This window comes from Silene latifolia, chromosome 10, assembly GCF_048544455.1.
Source record: "Silene latifolia isolate original U9 population chromosome 10, ASM4854445v1, whole genome shotgun sequence".
NCBI classification, from domain to species: Eukaryota; Viridiplantae; Streptophyta; class Magnoliopsida; order Caryophyllales; family Caryophyllaceae; genus Silene; species Silene latifolia.
This window is the reverse complement of record NC_133535.1, coordinates 157446213-157463009: the sequence shown is the minus strand read 5'-3', so window position 1 is coordinate 157463009 and position 16797 is coordinate 157446213. Positions and strand designations below refer to the sequence as shown.

Below are 16797 nucleotides of genomic sequence, written 5' to 3'. Positions count from 1 at the left end.
ACTAGGGATCTCAAAACAGCAGCAGATAGTCACGAGTTCTGATCACATATTTCTTTTGCGAGGAAATTTATATTCGTATGTGAAATTTGTCGATTTTGAAAAGTTATATGTAGTTATGTGTTTGTGGAATGGTGAATTTAGGTTATTGAGGAACAACTTGCGTGTTGTTCATCAACTTCGGACACAATTGGTCTCTTTTGTGACGGGTTATCATTTGTGGCGGATATTTTGTGAGATAAAATGGTAACAAAATGGGTTAATGAAAAAAGGGGACCACATGAATAGTGTTGCAGAGAGAGAAAAAGTGGGTACTTTGTGAGCTAAAATGGTATCCGTCACTCAAGAATGACGGATATGTGCCGTCACAAACAAGAATTTGTGCTTCGGACAGGTGAGTAGAAAACAAAAATATTTTTTTTTTTTACATCAGGGTGAATGTGTGGTGCGTGTTTCTGAATTGGGTTCGTTGATTGGGGTGATATAGGTTGTTGATTGACGTCCCGTGTTCGATGCCGTATCAGACACACGACACTCGTTGGACATACGCCTAAACATGTTATAGTTTAGAAAATGAATAAAATGTTAAAAGAGATTAATTAGAAGATGAGTTTAGGTGCGAAATGATAATTAGTTATAGTCAAGGTTAAATTTTACCTTCATTTATTTACATTTAATATCAAATACATTACAAAAATAAGATCATAAGTTTTTATACGTTATTTATAACCATAAAATATACTCCCTCCGTCCCGGTCAATTGTTGTTCTTTGATTTCGGCACAAAGACCAATGAAAGAGGAATGAGTCAAATACTAAATGATAAGTGGAACAAATTTGGAATGAGCGATCAAATTGCTCATCAAGTTCATTCTTAAAATAGAAAGGACAACAAATGACTGATACATCCAAAATGGAAAAGGACAACAAATGACCGAGACAGAGGGAATATATTTTATTAAATTTAAATAGCGTAACCCGTATCCTAAAATTCATGGGATGACAGGGATGTCGTGTGACGTGTTCGTATCGTGTCCGTGTCCATTTTAATGCTATCTAATCAATACCGAAGAATTATAACATCCAAGAAAGTTAGTCAGACTCGGATGTTCTTATAATCTTATCCACGTTGTTAGCGACGAGGCGACGATAGACTCATTGATACGGAGTAATTGCTAAGAGTGCATGACGTGATGTAAATGGGCCATGGGCCGTGATTTGAGTAGTTGGGCTTACACGTGTAACAAATTTTGTCAATTGATGAATTTGCACCTAGGGTTTGCTATAAATAGTGCAATTATTTGATGAGGGATGTGTCATGCCCCTTTTTCTTTTGCAATTTGCATTAAGATCTAAATTGGACAAAAAAACCAGATCTACCCTTTTGAGATCCTCCAACTTCCACAGAGATTGTTGATCTTTCCCAGGTATGTGATCATCAATTAAATTTTTGGTTGTTTATGTTGGTTTTTAACATCAATTATTTGAATAATTTTCAATTTGGGTTATTGTATTGATTAATTATTTAGTTTGATTTTATTATAATTATAATATATATAGATATAGATATAAGCTTCTCATATGTTAAGAATAAGAATATACTTCCTCTCATAAACTCTTTTCTTCCCCATCAACTTTTTTCCTCCTCTTTGAAGTAGGCATGGGGATTAAGGGTGGAAGTATAATATTGATAACGATATGAGTGAGTTTTGATAATTGGAGAGATGTATAAATAATTAAGATTAAATATTAATAAAAGAGATGAGTAGGGTTTGGTTATTGGAAATGTATGAATAATTAAAATTAAATATTAATAAAGAATATGGCGAGGTTTGATGAGTGGAGAGAGGGGTAGGAGTATAATATTAATAAAAACTTTCTCAAAAAGAAAAAAGAAGAAAACTTGAATAATCCGTTTTAGAAAATAGGGAAGAAAATAGTGAATGAGAGAGAGTATATATTTTTTCCATTTCATCCGATTATTTGTTTCGATTATTTATGAGTAAATCTTATGTAAAACGGTTTTACGATAAAGTATCCTAAAACCTTTGATGCCTTATCATGAAAAAAGTGGGGGTTGATTAAAGTTATTTTAGTTAGAATAATACATGTGAAAAACAGTTTTATACAAGAATTATTGATTATTTATTTATCTTTAGTTTAAGAGTAATGATAAATACAGTATTATGGTTGTATTTAAGCATTAAAATACATTCTAAATTTGGTATTAATTTTGAAATTAAGAATCAAATTACACATTTGTCAATGCAATTAATGCATATATTGAATACTTGATTTCTCTTTTAGCTTCTTAAATACATCGTAAGAGTTATATTTATTATTTTACTTAATTTATATACTTGTAAAAAAAAGTAAATAAATGATTTGGAACAAAAAAGAGGGTATTTGTTTTATCTTACCTTTTCAATTCATCTTGATTATTAATTTTTCTAAATATATGTAAACCCACTTGTTTGATGTTAGACTTGTTATACTACATCTCATCTTTAACCAAATGTAATAGTTGTTTTATCACGCTTGTTGATTCACGTTTTGCAACGTGAATATCTTTAGTTACACATTATGAAAGATTATGAAAATTTGATATTCTTATATCTTTAGTTACACATTATTAAAAATTATAAAAATTTTGATTTTCTTATAGCATTCATTATGATAAATCAAATAAGATCTCACATGACTATATTTTGTGTAAAGAATAATACCAAAGATTTCTCATGACCATGAATAGTGACAAAAAGCAAATGTTACATTTTATTTGGATGAGAGATTATTTGATTTAAATAAATAGTTATTTTTACTTTTTTTGTAAGAATATACGAGGTTTTATATATTGCGAGAAAATACTTGTACATCTTGAAAAAGAAGGTGAAAGCATCATCCATAGACTAACTGCCAAATAAGAAAGAAAAAGAGTTAGGTATACCTAATAGGTGAAAAATGAGAGAAATGAGGATCTTATTTAATGTAGGAAAAAAAAAAAGAAGAATAGGATAAAGAAACGGGGAAGTGGAGTTAAGAGGATCCGCAATGGTGACGCTCCATATATCTTATCTTATTCGTCAACCTCATTTTTCACTAATTTTTCCATCTATCATCCCACAATTTTTATCTACATCTATTTAACAATGGGGCTCCCCTACAATTTCGATTTACCCAAAACATTATGGGAGCCTCCCCAAATGAACACCAAAAATGCCTTACTTTTTTTGGGAACCTCATTTAAAAGTAGAGGAATCTCGTAGGGAGGTTGATGCAATAATGGGATGCTCCATATAATGAAAGAAAAGGCATATGAGGAGGTAAAAGTTTGCCTTTTCGGACTTTCTAAGGAAAAAAGAAAGTTATGTCTTAGGGCTTACTTGGGATGAGAATAATTCTTAAGGGAGTAATGAGAACTTAAATAAAAAAAAAATGAGAGAAGATTGGTGCTTTGTGGTTTTTGTGGAGGGTGGAAAGAGGATGAGGGAGGAATTATTACCTCTGTATGAAAGTAATTATTACTCGGAGGTGGAGATAGGTAACAATTACTCCTTTAATGGAGGGATTATTGAACTATATTTCCCCATTTATATCCATTTCTATTTCCAACCCCCATCCCTTCCCTCTATTTTTTAGTTCATTTTAGCTCTATTACTACCTTAATCATTACTCTCATCCCAAGCAAGCCCTTAGGGTAAGATTATTGGTAGTTTTGAGACAAGATTCACTCAAAACTATCAATAATCTACCAAAGTCTTAACAAAGTCATAAGTTGAGTCATGCAAGACTTAACTTAAAGATTTTGGTGAGTCTTGACCCCACCATCGAAAAAAATTATCCAATTAGTGGATCCTATGTGTTATTTTTTTAAAAGTATGTAAAAAAGAGAAGTGAAATGAAAAAGTAGAGCTTGAGGTGAGTCTGACTAATAATGTATGAAGTTTGAGGTGAGTGAATAATGTAAAAATAATACTTCCTCCATTCAACTCCACTATACCTATTTCACTTTTGTACACTATTCACAACTGTGTATTCAATTTCGATTTTCTCTCGATACTTAAGTGGAAATATATTCATGTGAGATCTTATTTGATTCGTTTTTACGAGTACATTAAAAATATCTAACTTTTATAATTTTTGCAAATACGTAGCTAACGATATTTAACGCGTAAAACACGCGTTGACAAACGTGAAAAAAGAAAGTGGTAGGGTGGAGTTGAATGTAGGAAGTAAAAGTTAGTGGAAAACTCATGTAACAGAGTCAAGACTTTGTTGAGTCATAATCTTACGGTCTTTCCCTGGAATTCATGGAATAATTAGCTGGTAAATTTTAATCAGGTGATAATTACTCGATGATAGATTTAGCATACAAAAGTAATGATTAGTGAGAAAATATTTTAATCCTATAATCATTACTCACGAAGAGGACATGGTGGGTAATGTATATTACCCTTCATCAAGTTATAGATTCGGAAGAGGAATAATTATTCTAATACAAATGTATTATACATATCTCTCTATTTATTTCTTCATTTTACACTCAATCCAAAACCGTTTTATAGTCCGTGAAGGTCAACAAGAATCTACGGAGTATAAAACTACCGTCTGTTAACCCAAGTCTCGCCAGTCACCACTGACCTGTCATGTCGATGGAGTCACAAACGTCAAAATCACAGTTTTCATAAACTTCAAAATCACAAAAATCAGTAAATAAAATTCAAAAAATAACCCTCCAAAATGCTCGACACTTCATTAGAGCAGTAACACAGTACACAGTAACTCAACTAAAGCAGTAAATAGTAGATAGTAAACACGGTAAAGTGTAGTTTTACGGTGGTGCGATCTCAAACTTCGTCGTTCGCAACTTCGCCATCGATGATTTCTCAGTACTCTAGGTGACAATCTTCCTCATTTTAACTTCAATAATTGATGAATTCATTATCGCGTAACTTTAATTTGTTATATTTCAATTAACACTTCGAATTTAGGGTTTCGACATTGTATCGGTTATTTATTGCGTTTTTTGCTTGATATTTGCGTTAATAGTATAGATTATGATTATGATTCTCCTAATGTCGTAATTGAGCTGTGTGCGTTGAGTTTAGAGTAATTTAGGAGATATTTTGCTGATGAGCGAAGATTCATGTGTTTTAAATTGGAAGGATTGGATTGCGATTGTTGTGTGTATCGCTGGAATTGTGAATTTAGGTTATTGACTTACTTCGTTTCCTGCTTAATTGCTCGTCTTCTGTAGTTAAACATCGTGTTAATGTTACAGATTAGGATTCAATAACTGGTGTGTGATTTGATATACTTTTGAGGTTGAGTACTTGCCATCTAATTCGATGGATTATTTGTGAATTATCTTGGTTGAGGCGATGGTTTGAGAAGATTTTGAGATTCATTGGTTTAGTATTCTCGAAAATTTGACGGAAGTTGTAATTTATCATGCAGCTGTTGATTTTAAGAATAGCAATGTCAAAGCAGCTGTCATCACTTTGTCAGGCCGGGCAGCTGGCGGAGTCGAGGTCCTTAATCGAGGGGTTCCGTGGTGCATGGTTTCGGTGTGAGGTATTTATGACTAATATGTGACTGTTCTTTTTGCGTAAAACAGGTCCTATATTGTGTTATGTTACTCATCTTTATAGTTGAGATAATGACTGGTATAGGCGTATTTTACAACGTTTTCACACTTAACGTCTAGATTAACTCATTCATGGATGAGCTGGACTTTTGTAGTGTTGTCTTCTTGTTGTTCTTCTATCTCCATTTAGAGATTTTTTATCAGTACCGAGTTGTTATTTTCAGTATAACATTATGGTTTCACGTTATCATGATGACTGATGAGTGATGACATGATCTCATAAGTCCACTGCTTGGATATGTTCTATAACAGCTAATAAGCAAAGCTATGAGGATATAGCTTGATATGGAAGGTCTTGACTGCCAAGTTTCTATATTAGAAAACTACTTTTATGAATCCTTCGTTTTACATTTTACTTAAAACTAGAGCGAGTTTGTTTGTTCTGTTTCGACCATGAAATCTTGGGAACTCCTTAAGCACACGACTTTTAATTCGGATATATTTCTTTTTTGGGATATTCTACCATGTACCCTCGAGTTTTTTGGTTTTCTACGGTGTACCCCTATAATTTTGAAATTCTATGGTGTACCCCTAAATTTCTTACTTATTTCTCTATCATGACCTTATTTAACTCTCCGTTAACTTTATCACTTTCAAACAACCGTATTTTGACCTTTATTCTAACTCGTGAATGTTGTATCACCATCCTATGTGAAAAGTATCACAAATCACTTTTAATAAGCACAAACTACTATTAAGAACCTTAGTTATGATTGATGAAATGATAATGGAGATTTGAAGAATTTCCAGTTAAATTCGTATACTGTTTGGTGGGTTAATGGGTAACCAACGAATTAAAAAGTAGATGATTAGGTTATCGAGTAATTGGAATGTTAAATAAACAATTTAGTAAGTTAATTAAGAAACTTGCATATTAAAGACAAAAAATAAGGTCATGGTATAGACTATTGTATAGAGTTCAGGGGTACACCATAGAATTTCAAAATTGTAGGGGTACACCGTAGAAAATCGAAAAACTCGAGGGTACACCGTAGAATATCCCTTCTTTTTTTATCTCTGGTACCAGTTGTGCCAAACTGTATTTTGTACTGGTATGTTAGTTTCAAAAGTTTCATCTTAGAGTACGCTGTCTGTACTAACACATATTTTGCTCTAAATGGATTATTTGTTGTTTGTTTAGATCAAGGAAGTTGTAACGGGCAAATGGCGAATTAGGTGTCATGTTCGATACTATGATTACGATGATGATGGTGAGATTTCTCTTCCTAACCTAAGTTACGAACATATGTTCACTTACAAAGTTTACATTCACTTGCAAAGTTCAGATGTGAAGAACTGCAATGACACAAGTCCTGAAACCTAGAATAAGCGAGCATTTTAGTGTTGAGTATACATTTCATTGTGTTAATTAATGAAACTAAGGAGTGTGGTCAGAGGAAGTTCGAACTTTGAGAAATACTTTCGAAGCACGTCGGTTTAGATTAGGTAAATTGGTTTAGATTAAGTAAATGTCAAACTGCATATTTGGAGTGTAGATTTAGTGAAACCGGAGTCGGGGAGGCGGGGATGATAATTTCTTATGAAAAGTTTTTTAAAGAATCCAAATCTTTTTTTTCCTTGATTTTACGTTCTATTAACATCACCGCATCTATCTACAGATCTAGAGTGGTTAGATTTGTATCAGATACCCAGGAGCATCAATGGCTCTAAGAAGGCAAAAAGAGAGTTGATGTTGCGACCACAATTTCCTCCAATCTATCATGAAAGTGAATTGCCTCACATTAATGCTAGTTCGGATGTTGCAATTGTGGTGGATGGTGGCTGGAGTGTCGGGGACATGGTTGACTGGTTGAAGGACGGATGTTATTGGTGTGGAACAATAACTGAAATTCTGGATGATGATACTGTTCAGGTAAAAATTTAGCGAGTTTCTCAATTGCCAACTCAACTAGCTTGTTATTTGTTTTGGCTGTCCCAGATTGAGCTCAATTAAACTATAGGCCTAAGCTTGCTAGGCCTTTATGTTTTGTCACCACAGTTACATCCTGTTTTGTTCTTACAAATGCAACCTGTTATAGGTTAAATTTCCAGACCCACCAGTAGGCGAAGGAATGATTTGCGATGCCAGCTTCAAGGATCTTCGCCCAACTCTGAAATGGCGTCCTGATTCTGGTTGGACGTTTCCTGTACGTATGGTATATGTTATTTTACTGATTCATGATCTATGTTTTGGGCTGTGTTTATACTTTAATTCTGAAAATTGGCTTGAGCAATCTCTAGTCACTTCTGCAAGTGATGATGGAAGAAAGATAACTTCACAATAATATTATGCTCCGAGAAATCTGTGCTTGAGGACTTGAAAATTGGAAGAAAAGTGTTGCGACTCTAATGTAAACATAGGTTAAACTCCATGGTATTATTTTTCTGCATAATCATTCTTAAATCATTGTTTTTTGATAAGGAAAGAAAACTAGGCTCATCCACGAGAGACACATGATCTTTCTTTAGCTTGAATATGCTCAACAAAGTAACTAACGCTTACCTTTGAACAACGATTACACTTTAGTTGAGAGTGATCATGATCTTCCGTATAAATAAAATAGGCAGTTGTGTTGCGGTGTTTGTTTCTGCTGCTGCAGTGCTAAATTCTTTGCTTATTTTTTTAAGTTATAGTTAATTAATAAAGTGTACACTTATTATAACCTATTCATCATGATCACAGGATAGTACAAGTGGTCATTCTCATGCTCGTTTGATTCAACCTGCGAAACAAGGTACGGCAGTGATTTATTTTGTACATCAATGTTTCAGGTCAAGTCTGAGGCCCTATATCTAACGTGACATTCTTCTGCTCTGACTGATATTAATGTCTGATCTTTTGTCAGACCCATAGTGCATGATTTATCATGCTTTTATCCGATTGAAATGATTTATCTTTAAAATTAAAGTTAGCCCCCATCATTGTTATTTTCTCATTTTTTTTTTGGCAGCTCTGCTTCAAAAATCTCTGGATGATGTGGTGTTAGAGGGCAATCCAAATCCTAAGGCCACACCTAGGTCCTTACTGGATGTAAGTGATTCAATCTCTTCTCATACGTCAGCCAGCTCATTGCCTCTACTAAACAAATTGATGCGCTCCAAGTGTTCTCCTAAGCCGGGCGAAGATATTTCTGGTAAAGATAGAGCGCGGGTTCATGGAGAAAGTATGGAGATGGATCCACGGGATTCTGCTACTCGAAAGCCTAGTTGCTCAGATAGTGTTTCCAGTGCATACATCAATGGTGCGTTAACTGAAGCTCCAGTAGTCAGTTCTGCTAAAAAGCAGGATGCGGAAAATATATCTGCAAAAAGACTGAGAGTGAATGAGCCAATTCCTCTTAACTCCACATACTGTGATAGCACAGAATCTACAATTATGGATTTAGAGGAGCTTGTATGCAGAGTCAAATGGCTGAAACAAATTTTGAAGTACGGAAGCCTTTCAACCTCCATGGACAATAAATGGGAATTTCTGGAATATCCTGCAGTTTCCGAACCTAACTAAGCTGAGAAAGAGAAATTTGGTAAGAATCTATCCCTTATGTGTGAATTGTGATATATTAAATTATTGGTTGTCTGTCTATATTTGATATTGCTACCTAATAAAGTAACTTCTGACTAATATCTTATTTGGATAGAGAGATGTGGTAGAAAAGGAAAAGATAATTCCCTTGTTTAATCAGTAAATTGGGGTGGAGTGAAAATGGAGCATTATCCTTCCAAAAACCTTTCTAATGCCGAAAGGATTTAAGGGAAAATATCTCACTCCATGCTTAATCTCAACTAGATAGTTCAAGGGGACCGTAGGATAAGAGTGTTTGGGAAAAGTTCATTGATTGATGAATTTGAATTCTTTTGTCTAGATCCCGATCCTATTCACAAATCCTTTTTTACTATTAATTTTAAAAAATATAAAATCAAGCCAAAGTAGTACTCAATATGCATCCTTTACATGTTTTCTTTTTTTCATTTAAAAAATCCTTTTTATTATATCTGTTACATTTTGGACCTTTCCCAATTGATTGTGTATGGCTTAATTTTTTTCCCTTTTGTGGCATGTTTTGAGCTTGTAAAATTCCAAACTTATCTTGCTATAATATCCTCTTTTGCTTTTTTTAGACCTACCATTTATGTCGGATTTCTGTAAATCCTACCACTATCAATTTTCCACCTACCTTCAGCTCCACCTCGCAGGCTCTAGAAGCACCTATCTCATGATCACCTCCACCAAACTCCTATTCTCCACGATCCACCACCACCCACCTCACAACCAATCTCCACCTATGGCACGGCCGGAGCGCTGATCTTCTAGAGAACCTTTTTGTCGGTGGTGAGAGATGCGGTGGTCTAGAGATTGGTGGTATGTTGGCCTTAAGGTTGGGTAGGAAGGGACATGAAGGCGCCTGGGTAGGGTAGGTGGGGGAGGTTAACTAAAGAAGTACTCCTGCTTCTTAAAGATGTTCCACTTTCTCTTTGCACCAAAATTAAGGAGCATAATAATATGTGGATGAAATGTGAGGTCAGAAGTCTTAAGAACCACAAAACATAAACATAAAAAGCGAAGTGGAACATCATTATTATTTTATAAGAACCAAAATCTAGGCAAGTTCTTTAAAGGTCGTTTTCGTAGCTCCTAACACAAATAGCCATAATACCAAGATACACGATATATCTCTACTTTCTCTTAAGAGCGCACATATGTAGGACTGATTTTTTTTGCATAGAATTTCGTCTACAGTAAGTGATAGTAGGCCTCCTCGATGTCATGTACTTGATTCGATCCTCAAAAACCTTTTTACAATGATACGTGTGACTACGCGAACTAAGTTGTGTGAAGGCACACACAACCCTAAATCCCCACCCTAAGAGAGGTCCACCTAACCACCCCCTATATCCCGGCCCGTCCGTCTCAGTGAAAAAGTCATGAAAAAAAACAAGGCTTTGTGTATACGGCCGGGGCAATGATTGGGAAGTCGGAACCCACAACCACTCCGACACGGTGTGAAGCCCTATGACTACCACAATAAAGGAATTAGACGCCAACTTTCAATACAAAGATTATTGAGAATAGTCATGAGCCATTTGAGCTCGTATGTGGTATGTTATGGAGACGTATTCGGTGTGAACAAGATGAAGATGACCAAGACAAAGTGGACTATATCTTTATCTTATAGAAGAGTTATCAAGTAAGTCGTTAATGACGACGACTCAATGGACAACTTAACCAATTGGCATCATAATGATTTTGAGCTCGGAAGTATTCCTTGTGCTATATTCTTCTTCAAAAATTGAAAAACTCCCATAATTCAAGAGGAACTTTATTTGGACTTCCTCATCTTGGATATCGTGAAGGAACAAGAACTAGTTACGTGCAAAGGGAGAAATGTTTGATTCTTCAATTATCCATATCACTTTCAGTGTATTTCATGCCCTTGGTGTTTACGGAGAACAAGTCGCTATTTATGGGCCATATGTTCAAAGTTCAAACCCACTAGACCGAATTACCTTGTTCATAGGTGGCGATGTGGAAACGGTCCACGTTTACTGCACTTTGAAGGCAATTATTTCGTCATGTATTGTTTACGCCATTTTGGATCTCCTATAGCATTGTCAATGCTTTTAGGCCCTTCATTTACGAAGAGAGCATCTAGTGAAATAAAATGGCTAGTCAAAAGTCAAAATTTATCATAATGCACGTAATGTGACATGCGGGATGGTGTATTTGAAGACCATGTTGGAATGGATGATTGTGGCAAGGCGGGATCATGAATAGTAGTATTTCATGTAGGAACATTCATAATCTTTGGCCTATACACAACCCATTTATCGTATAACTTAATTTCTCGTTTAACCCAGTTGGGGAGACCTCCTAAACCACATCTAAGTGTCTCACAATGGTAAAAGAGCGAGAGCGTTTGCTACTTTGTAAATTAAGGAGCTATTTCTTTCACTAATTGTCGTGGCTTATGAAGTGGACTCTCTTTCTTCCTTGTGGGGGTGGCTTAGACTCATTTTCATGGTTTAACATGGCATCAAGGCGTAGCCTACGCTCTGGGTTAAAACACTTATGTGATTGTATCACTTTATAAACCAAGACGGTCATACTTCTCCTATTGACAATTGATTTTAGTTTATGAAACTTCCTTTGCGTTTGTGAAGTGGTACATCTCTCCTTTGTTTAGGTAAGGCCTAGTCCCATTTGCCGTTCTAATAAGGGGGGGTTTGATGAGGTTAAACCTTGCCCAAATTATGCCACTTATGCCATTGGGGGAGGGCCTCTTGGACGGTTTAATAGAGCGCATCTCATGGGAGCGCACTTCGGTTTTGAAGGGACTTCATCGTGTAGGAATAAAAAACTCACATGTGAGTGTCCCACATTGCTTTGCTTGGAGAAGAGAGATTGTAACACTTTATAAACAAGGTTTTTCCCCTTCTATTGCCAATTGGTTTTTGATGGAGGTGTTACAACCCTCGTGATTGTTATATGGTACGTTAAGGCCAAGGTTAATTTGCATGTTCTAACAATGAGTTTAAGGTTGCCTAAATTATGGTGTCGGAGGGGAGCCTCTATGGAGACTCATAATTCCTACTCCGCTGCGCTCCCATGGTTTTGACTTGGTTTTCGAAGGGACCAATTGGTTTTGGATGTAACTCTCTTGGACTTGTGAAGTGGCTCTCTCTCCTCCATCTGGGTGGCCGAAGAACGATTTAATGGGTTAAACACTAGTATTATCCTAATGCATTTTAGATTTGATGACGCAGGCTTGATGATGAATCAACATGAAGGAAAAATAAACAAGTGAAGAAAGTGAGACGAAGAATCTTCACATGGAAATCCGTTTATGCGAAGAAAACCACGGGAACCAAGGCAAGAATAGTCTAATATCTTCTTTAACTCTTTGAAGCTAGGACGTTAAGTATGTGATGTTAAATGTAAACACTTAAAAGATCGGATACTAGACAAGTTTAAGTTTACGTGTATCTTATAAATTGTAGCACTTATGTTCTTCGTTGCCAATACTCTTCCATCAACGTCTCTTTCTATCTTCATAGCCACCATTTCCTATTCTTAGCACCGATCCCAAATTATCTCCCTCGCTTGAATTTAGTTTATCCGACCTCTAATACCCTATGTTTATATGTTTATGTTATTGGTTATGCATAAAGAAGCTCATACGAGTGCTTATACGAATTTATGATACTTAAGGGTGCTCGGCTTGTGCTCAAGAACCAAAACTCGATCTCCAGATCTAGATCTAGATCTACGGCTTTTCCGAGCTTGTAAAAAATGTGCACGCTATCAAGCTTGCGAGCTTTAACGCGAGCTCGGGCTCACTCAAGTTCAAATCGAGCCTATAATGGTTAATTTTTGATTTTGTTTGTTTTCGATATTTTCAATAACAAAGCTCGAAGGTTAAATGTAAAATATTTGGGAATCGGTGAACCATTTGATATATGTGATACAAAGATATAGTCATGATAAAATATTTTTATAAAATATGACCAATATCTTATATAATCACATAAGTTCGAGCGGCTCACGATCTTTTCGAGCGGAGCCTTCGTTAACTTCTCGAGCTCTTTAACCTCTCGAGCCGATCTCACACAAGCTGATCTTTGACTGAGCCGATCTCAAATTGCTCGTCAGTTGTCTCGTCTTAATAACACCTCTTGTACTACCAAGTAACTCATTCCAACAAAGTCGCATTCTAAAAAACCTTCATATGAGGTCATTAAGATTACTCCCAATAAGCGCGTTTAGCAAAGCACATTCGAGTGTTGTTATAGTTCCTTGGATAACCATACTTGCGTAGCTAATAAAACATAAAGTACGCATTGTTGTAATGAGTACCTAAAGTACTCATGACTCGAATGTGCTTTTGCTAAATGCGCTTGTTGGGAGTATTCTTAATGACATCATATGAAGGTTTTTCACTTGTTCGTTTCCCTTTGACCGATTTCAATATTTTGGATAAAATAATTACCTCTATAACAATGTGACTCATCAATGTCGTAGCTAGAGGTGTTAACGAATGGAGCCCGAGCGTGGCGTTGCTCCGCTTGTGCTCAAGAACCAAAACTCGAGCTCTGATCTCGAGCTTACCCGAGCTTGAAAAAAATGTGCTTGTTATCAAACTTGTGAGCTTTAATGCGAGCTCGAGCATCGCTTGCCTCGGGATCAAGCCTACATATGATTGCTAATTTTTTGATTTTTTTTCTTCCGATATTTTCAATAAGAAGCCTCGAAGGTTATATGTAAAAATATATGGTAAATTTGTGAGATATTTGATATGTGTGATACAAATATATAATCATCATAGAATATTTCTATCACATATAAGCAATGTCTTGGCTAATTACACAAGTTCGAGCCACTCGCGAGCTTTTTGAGTCGAGCGACGTTTGTCAGCTCTTGGAGCCTCCTCCGAGAGCTCGACTAGTGCACTCGCGAGCTTTCTCGTCTCATTAAACCTCTAGACGACACACCCGTCTTAAAATCGAAATATATAAGAAAGTGGTTGGTACAAAAGGTGTAATAAAAGAGAGAAGAACAAATAAATTTCAAGTTTTTATAAAAGAAACCCAGACTTCGATTTTAAAACCTATAAGTTTACCTTGACTTTGTATTATGTTTCACTCTCCCTTTTGTTTTTCATTTTTCCTTTTTCTATTTTTTTCGCATTTTGAGGTGTGCGTTCACCCATGGACGATTCTAAACGATGATTCATGTTAGCCCACCCCAAATCATTTTGGGATTAAGGCTCTGATATTGTTGTTGTGGGCCATTTTGTCCTCACTTAAGCTCAAAAGTACAAGCTCTTGTTACTAATGTGATGAGTAAAGTCATAAACCTCTCATAAGCTCCTCAAATTTCTGATGTCGGACAAATTAACCTCATATTTTTTTTGGATCGAGGATTTGTTTGACTTGTTGAAGGCATGGATAACCGGATTCGCTATGCGTACGCCCTTACTGATTCGCAATTCACTCTTATAAAATGTGTTTTATATGTATTTTAAGTAAGCGATATGATATAATTCGCTCTTAACCATTCAGGATTCGTATGGTACTTAAACGAATCCGGTAACGTTGGTTGAAGGGTGCTAGCATATTCTCGAAGTTCGGTTTGAAATTCAATTATCATCAGATTCTCAAGGTTGATTGTTGGTATTCCTAAGCCTGCTTTCAGTTCCAGGTAGGTCATTACGGTTACGGGTCCAAGATGATGGAGGCAGCACAAAACACGATTCTTTTCCGCACACTTTGGCCTTTACAAGCGGTCACCTATCTTAAGGCTATTCCCAAACTTCACATGGGATTTGACAGAAGAAAATGCATTTTGTTGGTATAAGTAGTATTCTTAATACATTTAAGCATTAATATCTTCTGAATTCTCAATGAATTACTCTCGTGGTCTTAGAGGATGTGTCTCAATTTGCGATGCGATGCGATGCGTGGATTGCCGGTGACCTCATTTCACTAATCACCGTCCTTGTTAGAACGAATATTATTAGTGAATTTCAAAACAAGATTTGTATCCATCTTACAATTGTGAAACGAAAGTCGAGTTGCATATCGGTATGAGATACTGGACGATGTTCAGATTCACTGATACTAAAATCCAAGCTAGGACTAGAGCATTAATTCACGAGCGACCGATGTTAGTCTGGTCGGCGGCTAGTTGTTGGTACACACTACACACTGTCAATAATGCCGAATTTGTATTTCACTAGCGGGGATTTCCATGCTTTTGGACCCCTAAAGTACTAAATGAAACTTTAATCTGGCAGAAACAGGATTGCTCATTGCTTCTGATCAACTTAAAATCCGCTTCTCAGATGTATATATCAACTGGCTAGGCGGTTTACCACGAGGTACTCATTTCTTCTCTTCATCTTTACTGTTTACTCCGTAGTTGCGAATTTGGCCTTTGATATCTTCTGGAGATGAAACTAATGCCAATTATTACTGTGTTCCCAGATGCTCCTCTTCAGGATCCTTCACTTTTTGGGCGGCACTTTTTGCATCTTCTCTAGAAGATTCGTGGCTGGCCTCCAACGATTTTAGCGCTGTATATGTTTAGAGCTACTCTACTCGAGCATAGATTTAGGCTAACGATTTTAGCGCTGTATGTGTATACTGTATAGGTACTGTAAGCGTGGGAATACATTTAAACACTGTGTATGGGAAGAGCCCCTGGGTCGAGAGGTGAGCTCGACGCTGGCTTGACCAGTTTTCAAGAGTTTTGTGGTAGTGGCTTAGAAATTTTTACATGCCATATTGGTCAGCAAGGCATAATCCTTGTAAAGAGCCGAAGATTAGCAGGTAGTTGCATTCTCGGAACTTTGTTGAAGCGGTTTTTAGATGGGGAATGGCTTGCCTTGTAAAATCTCGCTAGTAATAGCGATGATTTCAGTTACGCACTTCATTTTATCCTGTACAGGAAAAACAAATATGGCTCCAGTTTTGATTGATTTTGACTATAAAGATTTTAGGTTGGTTAAAAGTTGTGCGGAAATTCGATTCAAACCGTGTGAAACTTACCTTTTAGTCGTTTTATAGATTGGATAATTCCCAATCCAAGCAGATATGCATCTTAAAATGTACTTTCTCCGTCGTAATTTATGACATTACGATGGAGGAAATATATTTAGGATGCATATCTTCCTCCGTCGTAAATTTACGACGGAGGAAGTACATTTTAGGATGCGTATCTGCTTGGATTGGGAATTTTCCAATCTATAAAACGACTAAAAGGTAAGTTTCACACGGTTTGAATCGAATTTCTAGTCGTAATCATCTGTTTATCCTAAAATGTACTCCCTCTGTCCCAATCCAAGCAAATATGCATCCTAAAATGGGAGCCTTAAGAGACATTGAGAGAATATTGTTGTAATTTCTGTGATACCTATTTGTGTACTAACCTCAAAGACATTTATCTTAAGAATAATAAGCGATGACATCTTTTTTTTTTTTTTTTTTTTTGGTGACGAGGAGGTTGGATCCTCCCGGATCACGAGACCCCACCCGCTAGCGCCCTGTACTACGTGTGAGTTCATTTCATGGGATTATTCCCTCTCCGGGCGTCAGGTCCCCAGGAAAGTGTTCATCTAGGGAATCGAACCCAGGACCTCGCAATTCCTCCTTAGGAGG

At 36.2% G+C, this 16797-nt stretch overlaps 1 protein-coding gene across 10 annotated transcripts; it reads left to right on the top strand.

Moving 5' to 3' along the window:
- Positions 1-1309: 1309 nt before the first annotated feature.
- Positions 1310-16144, top strand: LOC141606545 (uncharacterized). 10 transcript variants are annotated; one of them, XM_074425714.1, is made up of 10 exons: positions 1312-1423; positions 5454-5570; positions 6785-6854; positions 7263-7516; positions 7683-7790; positions 8327-8378; positions 8595-8674; positions 8747-9167; positions 15435-15518; positions 15625-16144. In XM_074425714.1, the coding sequence occupies exons 2-8, from the start codon at positions 5475-5477 to the stop codon at positions 9146-9148; spliced, it is 1062 nt and encodes a 353-aa protein (XP_074281815.1). In that variant the 5' UTR covers positions 1312-1423; positions 5454-5474; the 3' UTR covers positions 9149-9167; positions 15435-15518; positions 15625-16144. The 10 variants fall into 10 exon arrangements, with proteins under 10 accessions (XP_074281810.1, XP_074281815.1, XP_074281807.1 ...); XM_074425712.1 differs by lacking the exon at positions 1312-1423 and adding an exon at positions 4627-4894 and having other exon boundaries at positions 7683-7799; XM_074425709.1 differs by having other exon boundaries at positions 1310-1423; positions 8595-9167.
- Positions 16145-16797: the final 653 nt, after the last annotated feature.